The following is a 14,160-nucleotide window of genomic DNA, read 5'->3' as shown; positions in this document are numbered from 1 at the left end:
GGTATTTTGGCACGATTCCTTAGTGTTCCTGCACTGTCATGCCTCACTTATTCTTAGCAAAATTATTATCTGCTGCAGGGTTTCCTAAAGTGCCTTATGGATATAAGAAACCAACTGTAATGAAGGAAGAAGCAAAATGGTCAGAAACTAGACTCTCACCTGCCATGTATTTTCGAATTAGACAATGTGAGTATGTCTGTACATATGCCAAATCTTTTCATATACAGTATGAGTCTTGTATCTGCAAATATATGCAGTTTCACTTATTAACTTAGGGTCTCATACACAAGCTACACTCTCGATCCAGTACCTCTGTCACGTGTATCATTGAAAATAATACGTGTCGGTTATTATTCATGGTCTCTATCCACATCCTCCACAGATATGGGGGTTGTACTGTACTTTGAAGTATTAGTGGCACTGTAATATTATTCTTTTGAATACTTATGTTCATTCTGTTTACCCACCACTTTCTTTAAAGTACAGACCAGCATGGTGTAGTGGCTAAGAGTGTTGGACTATGACTCTTGGGAAAAGGGTTTGAATCTCTGCTTGGGTGACCTTGGCTATATCATACTCTCTCTGCAGAAAGCAAAAGCAACACTCCCCCCAAATAAATCTGGTTAAGAAAATCATTTGACAATTTCACCTTAGGGTCACCATAACTTGGAAATAGCAACACAAGAAAGACAACTTTTAGCAAGGATTTGCAGCTTTTCAAAGGGTGTATGTTTTAGATAGTGGGAAGGAGCTTGCAATGGCAAAAGACCATATTAGATCACAGGGGAAAGAAGACAAAGACCAAAAGGAAGGGGTATTGTAGTGTAGTATAATATCTAGGGATATTAGATCAGCCCCCTCCCACCTAAACTTCAGGAAAAGAGTAAAAATTTGGCTTTCTTAACAAGTGTTTGGAAATGCAGAAGAAGAAATAATTATGAAATAAGAAGAATGAACACAGAATGGCTAGACCAGGGGTCCTCAAACTTTTTAAACAGAGGGCTAGGCCACAATCCCTCAAACTGTTGGAGGGCCGGATTATAATTTGAAAAAAAAAAACATGAATGAATTTCTATGCACATTGCACATATCTTATTTGTAGTGCAAAAAAACACTTTAAAACAACACAATTATTAAAATGAAGAACAATTTTAACAAATATAAACATATTAGTATTTCAATGGGAATTGTGGGCCTGCTTTTGGCTGATGAGATAGGATAGGTTGACCCTGAGTGAGGGCCAGGTAAATGACGTTGGAGGGCCGTATCCAGCCCCTGGGTCTTAGTTTGAGGACCTCTAGGCTAGATGATGCTGATAGATAATGATTTTAACAGGATGACACTGGTAATTATATGTTTTTAATGGTTTTATATGGTTTATTATAGTATTCGGTTGAATGTTTTTAACTGTATTTTTATGAATATATGGCATCAAATTCTGCCAATTCTGTAAGCCGCTACAAATGTCATAAACAAACAAATAAACAAACAAATAAATAAAATGTTTAAATAAATATAAACAGCTACAACAGAGTATGTGCATGATGTGTCGCCCGAGGGCTGAGAAAAGCGGTATACAAATATAGTAAATAAATAACCAAATGTGATAGGAAATAACAATCCTATCAAAGTTTGGAGAGTTTAGTATCTTGGACTACAGCTCCCATAATCTCCCTAGCTGACAGAGTCCCTGCTACTTTTTTTAGCACCTCCAAAAGAAATGTTTTGAAATCTTTCCATGTTTATTCCAATGTTTTCAAGTGCAAAAGGACATGATCTCTCATAGGCAAACCTAGCAGCCTTAGTGACTTGCTGTTAAGCCTGTGAGAATGCAGGATCCTCCCAGTAGCCCTGAGCTGTGAACTTGGTTGTGACTGTTGCACTGGGAACTCCTCACAGTGATGTTCTGTCGTTCCTTGCTACGATTTTTATCACCACAGACTCTGTCTCCGTTAGGCCCTGCTAAGACCTGCTATAACTCTCCTGGAATAAGCTTTCCTCAATGTCATGTTCTTCCCCAGCAGATCATGACTCTTGCTGACATGTTCATTGAGAGAGACTTCACTCCCCTCACCCACCCCAAAATTGGCTGTCTAAATTATTAACACAGCTATAAAGATGGCACTAAATCATCAGCAGAAGGGCAGCATGACAAAATTGCAACATAATCTCTCATTTCGTTGCCAGATGTCTGTTCTATGCAGATTTTGCTAAACAGTGTAATAGCAGGGGGAAAATCTCCCTGCCAGTCTGCGAAGGGGGTTTGTGTAGATGTACACCAGTGTGTGTGTATAAGAGACTGAAGACTACTGAAATTCAAATAAATCTTACCTGGGCAAAGAGGCATATTGTCTTTCTATGCCTTCATACTGGAGGTGGTGTGAAGGCCCATCTGGAATTTTTCCAGACACCTGTAGAGAACAGCATAATTAGAGATGAAGATCAATTATTCAACCCAGTTACTGACAATGTTTCTGAAAATGATAATCAGAGAACAAATGATGCTCCAGCATGCCAAAATCAACAAAGAAGAAATGCTGGGGCTCAAGAGGAATCCACACGCCGTCTTCGCACTATTAATAACATGGAAAATTATACTGAAAAAGAAGTAATGCTTCCCACTGCCAAATGTTTTGCAAGCCAAAAAAGGTGCTGCAAATTCACATATCATTTACAATTTGCTGCTCTCTATATGTGTTAAACTACAGCTCCCATAATACTCATTCACCATAGTCTTTTGGAGGCTTAGGCTATGGGAACTGTAGTCCAAAGCATCTTTAACTGTATTAAGATTAAGACTACTTATTTGATACAGGCCCTTTCTATGCAGCTGAATAAAATCCCACATTATCTGCTTTGAACTGGAATATATGGCAGTGTGGACCAAGTCCAAAGCAGATATTGTGGGATTTTCTGCCTTGATATTTTGGGTTATATGGCTGTGTGGAAGGGCCCTTCGATCCCATTTTTCTCCTACCATGGAATCCAAATCACCATATGATTTTTTAAAAAAACAATACCATTTAAATTCTTAAAGGGCATTTCCAGACAAAGCTAAAACCTGCACTGAAATAGCTTCTGCGCAGGATCTAGTGTGATCGGAGGTGACCCCTCCCCCCCACCCCAGGACTCTGTAAAAGATCATTCAAAATCAGGGAATTCATAGTTTTGCCAAGGACACCACGCTGAAATGATCCCACACACAATCGCTTATCTCTCCTCCTGTTTTTATGAATGGACTCTGACTACTCAGTGCTCCCCTGAACTTCCATGCACGACCCCCCCCCCCCATTAACTCTTATGAATTGTTATAAACTTTCATGAACTTTATGGGAACTTTTATAAACTCTTGTCAAACTTTATGAACTTTTATGAACTTTGGCGCTGACATGACTTCCCCTTAGACCTTGCACGAGCCCCCTTTTCCTATGAACTCTGTGTATGCTCCCTTGTCCCGTTCCTCATGCCCTATGTGTATGTATGTTTATATTAGACAATATGAAGGAAAGCAACCTTTTCATGAACCAGCAACTCATGGTTCTTGGAGTTTCCAAACTTCCTGGGCTGATAATCCCCTAACAAAGGACTCAACCAGATATATTTGCATGGGCAATAGGTAAATGGCTCTATCTATGTGGACCTTGGAGGGCTGATAGGCAGGCCATCCAGAACAATTGAGTCTATGGACATACTGGATCACTCAACACAAAGGACATCTCTCCATCTGTGAGGAACCAGGGATTTGTCATCTGCCTCCCTGCTGTGCCACATCCTGTTCTCCCAAAACTAGCATCAACTTCATCAATTCACTTCATATCGAAGGACAGTGTGACAAAGGACCTAGCCTCTCGGGGCTAGATAGGAATGTTAATTCACAGAATCAAACAATAACCTACGCTAGGCTTGAGAGCCTAAAAGCTATCACCCAGCTATTTAGCAAACACCAGTCACCTTAATCCAGTCAACTAGACGTTTCTACATTGTTTCCCAGTTGCCCTTTCACCTCGTTGGCTGAGCAACCAAAAGCAGGGCCAAAGCCCTCATTGGGTCTCCTCCTGGCTTGCTGATGTGACAGCCAATCATAACAAAGCCAGTTCAGGAGGTAGGGTAGGCATGGGAACTTTTGAATCTGAAGGCTATATATATTGTATCTCTTTGCCCAGTGGGTATGTTGATTTTGTTGGCAGGCTACTGCAATCAGCATCCTTTCCAGCTGGTATGAAATAAAACCTCGATGGCTTTCTCTTCAACTTGGTAAGATTTATTCTGGAATACTGGCTTCTTTTTTCACCAGATCTCTCTATCCACAGCCACTCAAAAATGCTTGACAACACTAGTCCCCACTTCCAACCCAAGCCCTGGGCTGCAAATCATACTTAATATCACCTAGAGTCACATGTTTTGATATAACAATAATATGGATGATCAAAAAAGGAAATAAAAGCTTGTGATCTCTTCCTTGTAGCCATGCTGGAAGCCAGGGCCCATGGACAGAATAGTAAGCCAAAGTTCAGCATTATGTCTGAACCAGATCGATGCTTGCTGATGACTTTGAGTACTAAGAGTCTGTTCCAAATTAAGCAGTAATTCCTCTTTTAGCAAAGGCAGAAGGTGCAGTCACTGTATTCCCTGTTTGTTACATCAGTATAAGTTCCTATCTTAGTACTGCTAAAATCAGCAGTTTTACAAAGCAATATACTGAAAGTCCATTTAAAATCTTTTTCTGCATCCCCAGATTAATGGCACAGGGAGGATTTAATGCCTTTCCAAAGCACTGTTAACAATTCATTTAAAATGAAAGAATAAATAGTATCAGCCTTTCTGCAAAAGGCTTTTGTTTAAATACTGTTTGTTTTCTTTCTTACTCACTTTATCCAATGCACATGGCATACACAATCTAAAATTAACATGTTTCAGAGGGAAAGAAGTACTTTTTCATAAGTTAGATACAGTATGTCAGATTTTGTTGGATATATTTAAAATTCGGCTTGATGGAAAGGCTGTGCAATGAGTTGTGTAAAGAATCATTTCTTTCTATGTGTCATTTTCATATTCAGAATCTCTTGGTCAAATTCACAATATGTGTGTGAGAGAGAATGGGGAGGGGAGAAACAGTGCTTTGAAAGTGTATGTCAGACTCATGAAGCTGAGTGAGGAAATCCAAGAACTTTAGGGGACTTTAGGAGGTTCATTACGTTCCAAGGAAGGAGAGAATCCCGAATCCACCACAACCATTATCCTACAAACCCATGGAAGCAGTAGGGAAACAGGGAAAAGCCTTTACAAATATGTAGGTTTTTATCTTTATCTCATCCTGAGTTTTTATCATTGTATTTTACACATGTAGCCTGCTCCTTGTGATTGTGTTTGATTTTCTATTGTATTATTTTGTATTGTTTTGTTATATTTTATGCTTGTCTCATTTTATTTTATTATGATATTGCCTTATTTTTTTTGTTACTGCATTGTAATGCATTTCTGGGCTTGGCCTCATGTAATCCGCCCTGAGTCCCCTTCGGGGAGATGGTGGCGGGGTATAAAGTTGTTGTTGTTGTTGTTGTTGTTGATTATTATTATTATTATTATTATTATTATTATTATTATTATTATCCCTCTGACAACAGTCATGTAATTCTATTTCATTCTAGATACCATTTCCTTGACTATAGCTTTCATTTGGGAACTGTCCAAGATTAGAAAGTAACTAGAATTAGATAGTGTGTCTCATCCAAGAGTTGAAGAAGGGTAAATTTCGAAGAAGCAGAGTTCAAAAATACTGACCCCTATCAGTTTCTTTTGAAGACACAATGAACCCAAGGAATTACAGCTTCATGCTTCGTCTTTCAGATAAAAACAATATTTTTCTACCTATACTAGATCTTTCAGAAAAAAAACGCTTCTGCTATCCTCATTCAATTCCGAAGAAATTACAAGTTAAGCATTGGCTTCATCCATGACTAAACAAAGTTCATGTTATGTCCTTCAAAGACACTTTCCCTGTATGTGGATTCCAAAGAGCCTACTGAGTAGAGCAATAACAGAATAACAGAACAAGTTATGCTCAAAGGCTTTCAAGGCTGGAATCACTGGGGTGCTGTGGGACCAAGCTTTTGGAACAGTGCAATAAGACAGCAATTGGAAACCTCACCTTGCCAACTAGACTTGACGTGGATGACCGAGGTGGTTTTAAACCGTGGTTTTAATGTTGAGATCAATGATTTTAATGCTTATGTATGTGCATCATTAATTTGTCCTGGCATTGAATGTTTGCCGTTTGTCTGTTGTGCTCTGCCCTGAGTCCCCTTCAGGGTGAGAAGGGTGGAATATAAGTGCAATAAATAAATAAATAAATAAATAAATAAATAAATAACTGTGTGGTTTCTGGCTCATGTTCTAGTAGCATTTTCTCCTGATGTTTTGCCTGCATCTATGGCTGGCATCTTCAGCGGATCTGATCCTCTGAGGGTCCTTCAGATCCTCTGAAGATGCCAGTTACAGACTCAGGTGAAACATCAGGAGAAAATGCTTCTAGAACGCAGCCATACAGCCCAGAAACCATACAACACTCCAACAGAACAAGTTGCTTAGAAGAACGACTTTATTAGATGTGTGTCAGGAATTTCTACATTCAGATATAACAACAGCAGTTACTAAACATTTGTTCAGCTCAACCCTAAATTCCTTTTCACAGATTCTTCCACTCCTTGCCTTTTGTCATCACTACCATCTATGTCTCTCGGTTTGGAAATATGTGTCCGATATATCTCAAGTGTTGATGAGGATTCTAGCATATTGCTATGTTCCACTTACTGTCATTTTGTGGAACAATGGCAGCAAGAAGGTATGAGACCTGGGGCTCATTAAACCTGTTGGCATTTTACAAGATTTAAATAGCATTGTTAGCTGATGATAAGACCACTGTTCACTTTATTCCAATTACATTCTGCCTAGAATCAACACTATTTTTATATTACTTCTTATGGGAAGGTCAGGGAAACTTATAGAGCTGCCTCTCTGGTGCAGAAATTCAGCCTTCTAACAAACGGCAGGTGAGAGGGGTCTGAAAGAAGGGGTGGATCTATCTACTAGGCATGGATAGAGTCATGTCGGATTACTTGTTACTCGTAATAATTTCGTTAAAGTTACCATTTTGAAACGATTTCAAAGCATTTTAAAAATCTGGAAGTCCCTTTGCCTTTCCGAAGCTTTTCCCACCATTTTTGTAACGACTCAGGAAGTGACTCGGAAATAATTCAGCATATTTTCAGTCCTCTAGCCTCCTGTGAGGCTGGGAGGCTCCTTGCCTATCCTCCCAGCCAATCAGGGGAGATGTTTTGGAGAGGTGAGAGGTTTCAGCACTGCCAGCCATTGCTGTATATAAAGGGGAGTACATGGCTCAGAGGCTCATTTGGAGCTGGGAAGGGAAGGGAGAAGGGAGAAGGGGAAAGACAAAGACAAAGGGAAGGGAGGTTGTGTTGAAGGGAGGTTGGAAGAAGAGCATGGTGGGAAAGCAAGCAATTAGAAAGGAATAAGGGTTGTTGCCTGCCATGCCTGGCTGGCTGCCTGACTGGGGTTTGGGTCACGTGGGCACTGTGAGGGTAGTGTGTGGGTGAGTGACGTGGGTAGAAGGAGCAACACGAAAGAACCAAAGCACTCACTCCAACATTTTTTAAAGCCAACATTGTAGCTGGTCTCTCTGGCCTCAGTGGTTTTTTAGTTTGTGTTGCACATTGCCTCAAAATAACTAGATCTCTCATCAATTCAAGGCACTCTTTGAACGCAAACTCTCCTTCCTAAAGTAGTGAAATCAGTTTCCAAGGCAAAAAGGGCAGGGCTGTTTGTTAATTTTTTTTGTTTGTTTTCTGTGAGTTGCCTAAGAAGACACTAGAAATCCCATACTTCCATGCCTATACTTCCCTAACTTGTGAAATCTGATCAAAAGACCCCAAAAGCTCTCAGGGCAGTTTGTTTTCTCTTTGCTTCTTTGTTTGCTGTGTATTGCCAAAGAAGACACTAGAAATCCCATACTTTCATGCCTATGCTGTTTTTCGCATATTGCACAATTGCGTCCACCATTAATGAAGCGATTCGGAAATTTCAGAAAGTTCCCAATTTTTTTGGAAAAATTCAGTATTCAATTCCGAATCAAACCACCAGCGCCCCCTACATCCGAAACAAGTTTTGAACCATTGTTTTTGGATCAACCCGATCTACTACCTACAATGTCCCAATTCTAGATTTTAAATCATATAAGATGTATCAGTGCTCAGTCTTAATAGAATCCCAACCGAGCGTCTGCATAGAAACAACATCCTATATTTTCCCTTAATTGTTGTTGTCTCCACTTTTCAACAGAAGAAGCAACAAGTGTTTCTAGAAAACAAAGCAACTAAGTGTGTGTGTGTGTGGTACATTAATGTTGACAAATTTTTAATTTAAGCCGTTTGGTTGCCTTTGATAACTAAGGATACTGCTTCTGAACAGCCTTCAAGCATGGTCCTCAAAAACATCCTCCACTCTTGTTCTGTATCGGTGCTCCGAAGCTAACATGACACCAACGTCGTGGAAAGACTGTTTGCTCAAAGGAGCCAATTAGTTATGTGCAGAGGCAGGGGATGTTCAGGGAAAGGGTCTTCAAAGTAACTAATTGGGTATTATAAAATGTAACAGTAGTTAATGTTGGTGATGACTTCTTACGCCTACGGAGGATAAGAAGACTGGTAGCTTGCAAAAACACTCAACGAGAAAGAGGGGGAGAATGAATTTATGGTTGTTTACCAAGACAAGCCCACACAGCTGCCATTGCAGGAGAAAGCGTTTATGTTACACACTGTCCTGTAATAGCTTCCACCATCCAATTTCTGATTGTTTCTTTCTCGGCAAGGAGGAGAGGAGAAAAAAAAGAAAGAAAGAAATCCCCCTGCCAGTTGTTTGTGTATGTGCTCCAAGATGCAGTTGCCATAGAAACTGATTGTGGATATACTTCTACAAAATTTGGCTCAGCAAAGCCAGTGGACGCTTTGCTCAGGGAACACTGTCCAGTGAGCTCAAAGAGCCGGCTTCGGTTCTGTGTCTTTCATCCGAAGCTCAACTAAGCCCTACTTCTTCGCAGCATCTGTCTAGACACCAGTCAAGATCCATGAATCAGGCAACAAAAACACAAAATAAAAATATTGCAAGGAAGGAGAGGAGAGAGACAAATGTGTGGTACTGGAAGCATCAGGTTAGTTAGGTTGTCATTATGGCTACTGATGGAAATAACTGACTTTTCAATGAGCTGTCTTTACCGCAATAGGTTTATCTACAAGGTGGAGGTCAAGCACACCACGGATATTAGCATAATGAGAGAACACTTCATTTGCTTGAGTTCATGTTTTGCTTCCATCTTTTTTACGGAATTATTTAGCAATTATTTAATATGCAGTTTTCTATTCCTTGAATAGGGGGCTGTGGTGGCCCAGTGGGTTAAACCGCTGAGCTGCTGAACTTGCTGACCAGAAGGTCGGCAGTTCGAATCTGTGGGATGGGGTGAGCTCCTGTTGATAGCCCCATATTCTGCCAACCATGCAAATGTAGGATCTGCTCCGGTGGGAAGGTAACAGTGGTCCATGCAGTCATGCCAGCCACATGACTTTGGAGGTGTCTATGGACAATGCCAGCTCTTCAGTTTATTTATTTATTATTTATTTCTGGCATTTCCATCCCATTCCTTCTCAGGACGGCTTATATTTGGCAGCAATTCGATACCACTTGTCACGTTGCCAGGGCTCTGCTGTTATTTCCAGCTGAGGTGAATCAAACAAAAACCCAGTTTGATATAAAACAGTTTAATTAAAACAGCACTTACTTGCTGGCTGTTTTAATAGACCAAAATATAAAACATAAAGATAGCACTCAGCCACAGAATAAACAAAAACTGATAGCAAAAGCTACACCGTAGTCAAAGCGTCCAGTCCAGTGGTCAAACGCCGAGAGTTCAATAAACAAAGTCTAGGGATCAAGAGTCTATACTATAGTCAAAAGCTAGTCCAAAGGTTCAAGGTTCAAAGGTTCCAAGATTACAGGAGAGAGGTCAGGATACCAAAAATCCAACAGACCTCAGGGAAAAACCAGCAGCATCCACCAGCAAAATATGACAAACTTTTCTCCCAAAATCACTTCCAAGGCTCGCTCCTTATATCCACAAACATCCAGCTGCAACCTATCTCTTGCATACCTCCACCCTTAATTGCTTTCACCCATGAACTCTTATTTACAGATTACTAAACCCTTTAGAACAGTGGTTTTCAACCTGGGGTCCCCAGATGTTTTTGGCCTATAACTCCCAGAAATTCCAGCCAGTTTACCAGCTGTTAGGATTTCTGGGAGTTGAAGGCCAAAAACATCTGGGGACCCCAGGTTGAGAAGCACTGCTTTAGAACTAATACATACATTAACCCTTCCATCACCAAGCACCATCAACTGCAGAACATATGACACCACTACATAGCACAGCAATATAATAATGATTTAAACAATAAGTAAAATATACATTAAAACAGTAAAAGCAGTATTAATAGCTGTAACAGCATTCCCATCAATTCCACAACCAATTCCATGTCCAAAGTGTTATCTATGTCTGTTGTCCAAAAGCCTGGTCCCAGAACCACAACTTCAGTTTCTTCCTAAATGACAGGAGGGATGGAGCCGATCTTACCTAAGTGGGAAACGAGTTTGACAGGAGAAGGCCCTGTCTCTCGTCCCAGCCAAATGTATTTGTGACGCTGGCAGGAGCGAGAGCAGGGCTTCCCCGGATGATCTTAAACTGTGAGGTAGGACGCAGAGGGAGATGCGTTCGGACAAGTAAGCTGGGCCAGAACTGTATAGTTTAGAAATGAAGATGAGCACCACCCCCTAGAGTCGAATTCGACTAGACTTAATGTCAAGGGAAAACCTTTATTTTTGCCTGTTCCCTGAATAGACAGCATCTCCCTCTTCCAAAATCAAGTTGCTATATTAGAAAAAAAGGAGAAATTACACACTATGTGAGACAGTCCATATCAGCAACGTATTTCACAGCCTTTTGAAATATTCCCTTTATGGGTTACCAAATGTCTCTTGTTTACAGAAGTCCTTCCACTCAGGTTGCAAAACAAAAACAAAAACAAAACAAACAACACAAAAACAAAACACTGAATAAGTCTATGACTCGCGTGAAATGTGTTGGAGACTCAAATCTCTGTGGAATTCATCCCCGTCCCGCCATCTGCCCAGAATAACATTCAACTAGAGAGCAGCTCTAGTACTTTGTTTCCAATCCACCTTGAGGTCTTCTCATACAGCGTAGGATATAAGTTTTTTATTAACATGTTTCCTTTGGAGGCATTTGTTTTGAAAAAGTGTACCATCAAATTTCCATCTTTATCTTTTATTAGAACTCCTAACAAAAGCACTTGGATTTATTCCAAAGGCAAGCAGTATGCACAAACACACAGAGAACTAAACAAACAAACGCAAGAGCAGAAAACTGGGGTGTTCCATCTGAAAATGAATCTGTGAGGATATAAAATGACTCTTCAGAGAAGTAGGTTAGAAGAAAAGTGGGCTTTTAATACATGTTTCTGCAAAATGCAACAAAAGAAACATTTTCTAAAAGCATGAAAGCTGAAAAGTCACATGGCAGATTCTAAAGGTAACAACTATTTTAGGCAAAAAGGTTCAGCTCTGTTGGTTTCCGTCATATTTTTATGTGTTTTCTCTGCAAACAGAAAGTCTTTATTTTATTTTTTTTGAAAAGGAGCTGTGCTGAAATATCCAAATGCAAGTGGAACTAAGTGGCTTTAAAGACCACAGCTTAACTGATTTGTGGAACAGGTTGGAAAACAGCAAGAAATAAAAATGTTTCAGAAATTAGGGTAAATTTTCGTAGAAGGGATGTTGCAAATGATTATTTCAGCCACTTCTGCTTCTAACCTCTCACAGGACCCACATTTAAGTCTGAGATTCTTGTGTAAGATAAAGTCCCCGAAAGAGACATGGATAGCTGTTCAGTAAGGAAGATATTTCTCCTTCCTTTTTGCAACATGTCTTGATTGGATTCTAGGCTTGTATGATTCAGCTTGAACAGCATCACATCTGTTCTCCACTTCTATCTACCCTAATATGCTGGGAATTGGAAGGAAATCCCTTTTTTTGGCTACAAGGCATTTTTTCCACCTTTATATGATACAGCTGGAATCTTCTATTTATTTTCTACGATACAAGATTGCTGAGTTTAATGAGACTTGAAAAGCCTTTCGCTCACAAAGTTGTAGAAATTTGATATCACTTTTTATAGACAAGGCAATGTGGCAAGGGACTAGAAAGTTCAAGTACAATTAATTCATCTGTTTATATAACACTAGCACCTCATTCGCCAATATGCAAAAGTCCTTGCTTCTCAAACTATGAACCTAAATTCCTCATCATTGGACACTTCTTCCATACAACTGGCATGGAGCCCATCGGATCTCATACCACGATGTACATCTACTTCTGGTGAGGCCCCGTGCTGTCTGCTTTGAGGAAGCATGATAGAAGGGGAAAACCTGAACACAAGAGACTGCCCGTGTTCAGGTTAGGAATCATGAGGACAATGCAGATGCACACTGGAAAGCAAATGTAGTGGGCAAGTGGGTGGTGTGGGCAATGTGGGGAGCCAGGGGACAGATTTTGCCCGCTGCCCCACGATTTTCCCTGCATCCCCCTTTTGCCTGCATTGAGGATCTCAATGTGATGAGGTCCTGACTCCCTGTATACTTTAAATGCCCATAGCTAAAATACTCCAAAATCAAAACTGTCCACAGGAGTGACTGAGATAGTGACACTTTCGTCTTCTAACTGTTCAATGTACAAAATTATATATGTGTATAAGGTTTATATGAAACATAAATTGATTGAATCATCTCAAAAATCTCATTATGACAGGAATCTCATCTCAAATATATCTTTTTATGTACATACAAGTTAAGCATCCCTTATCCAGAATTTCCAAATCCAAAATTGTCCATGTGGGTGGTGGCGATAAGGACACCTTTGCTTTCTGATGGTTTAAAGTAGCCAAACTTTGTTTCATGTACACAATTCTTTGAAATATTGTATGAAATTGTGTTTGATCAATGTGTTTGAGATTGATATGAAACTTTGTGTCCAAACTTGTGTCCAACCACAAGTTTGAACCTTTGTGTTCAAACTTGTGCCCAACCACCAAGATATGCAAAGAGATGTACATATGTGCAAATACAGTATTCCAAAATCCACAACACTTTGGTCTCAAGCATTTTGAAGAAAGCATGTTTTGCCTGTGCCATTACTGTTTGCATTATTGCAATATGGTGTTACTGTACTATGACGCTTACTGGCACAATTTCTCACCCTATAGACTTGTGATGTGTGGGTGTATCTGTTGGCATTTACATTAGAAAATACATAATTCCTCTCCCTGCAGAATTACAGAACTTCCATGCTGGAGACATAGGAATACCAGATGGCTGGGATAGGGGTATGAGTTTCCTATCGCTCTGCGAAGCAGTACTATGAAAATTCAGGCATGGAGTTATGGATTGTGAGTAGGAACTAAATGTGAAAATTGCCCATCCAAGTGTTCTTCCCCAGTGGAATTTGGTCATAGTTTCAGAATTTCCAATACTGTAGTACTTAAAACTTCGGTCAAGCATTTAGAGATACAGTTAAGGTGCTCAAAGAAAAAAGATGTCCCAAGATACAAAGGGAATGCAAACTTAGCAAACAGAAGAGTTCAAGGTGTAAGTGTTTTTTTCTGTATCGTATTCTGCAGTGTTACGAATTTGCAGAGGGCTGAAAACAGTTTCATTGGTGGCCAGAATTCTAGAAAAGTCTTCCAGGAAAATATGGTTTTTACCACTACATTACAAAGTTATTATTGCCACCAAACTATTCAAAACCCTGAGCTTTTGCTTATGTAGCTTATTAAGAAGTACTACACCCTTGGATCAAGGTATAGGAAAAGGAAGGAGTCCAAGAAAACAAAAATGAGGAGTTTGGCTTCCTGTGTGGCATGTAGTTCCATTATGAAGACGCAACACTGTTTTGTTGAAGACATGTCAACACATAACAATTAGCTGAACAAAAGGATTTGCAACAACACACAGAAAAAGACTGTTT

General features: G+C 39.9%; 1 protein-coding gene across 1 annotated transcript in view; it reads right to left on the bottom strand.

Annotated features, from left to right (window-relative positions):
• Window positions 1-14,160, bottom strand: part of PARD3B (par-3 family cell polarity regulator beta) — a 656,620-nt gene that overhangs the window by 62,606 nt on the left and 579,854 nt on the right. Inside the window, exon 22 of the mRNA XM_060782892.2 lies at window positions 2,332-2,411. Coding sequence (XP_060638875.2) covers window positions 2,332-2,411 — 80 coding nt within the window. The remainder of the gene's footprint in view (window positions 1-2,331; window positions 2,412-14,160) is intronic.

The sequence above is a fragment of the Anolis sagrei genome, chromosome 1 (assembly GCF_037176765.1).
Source record: "Anolis sagrei isolate rAnoSag1 chromosome 1, rAnoSag1.mat, whole genome shotgun sequence".
Lineage (NCBI taxonomy): Eukaryota > Metazoa > Chordata > Lepidosauria > Squamata > Dactyloidae > Anolis > Anolis sagrei.
This window is presented reverse-complemented; position numbering and strand designations above follow the sequence as displayed.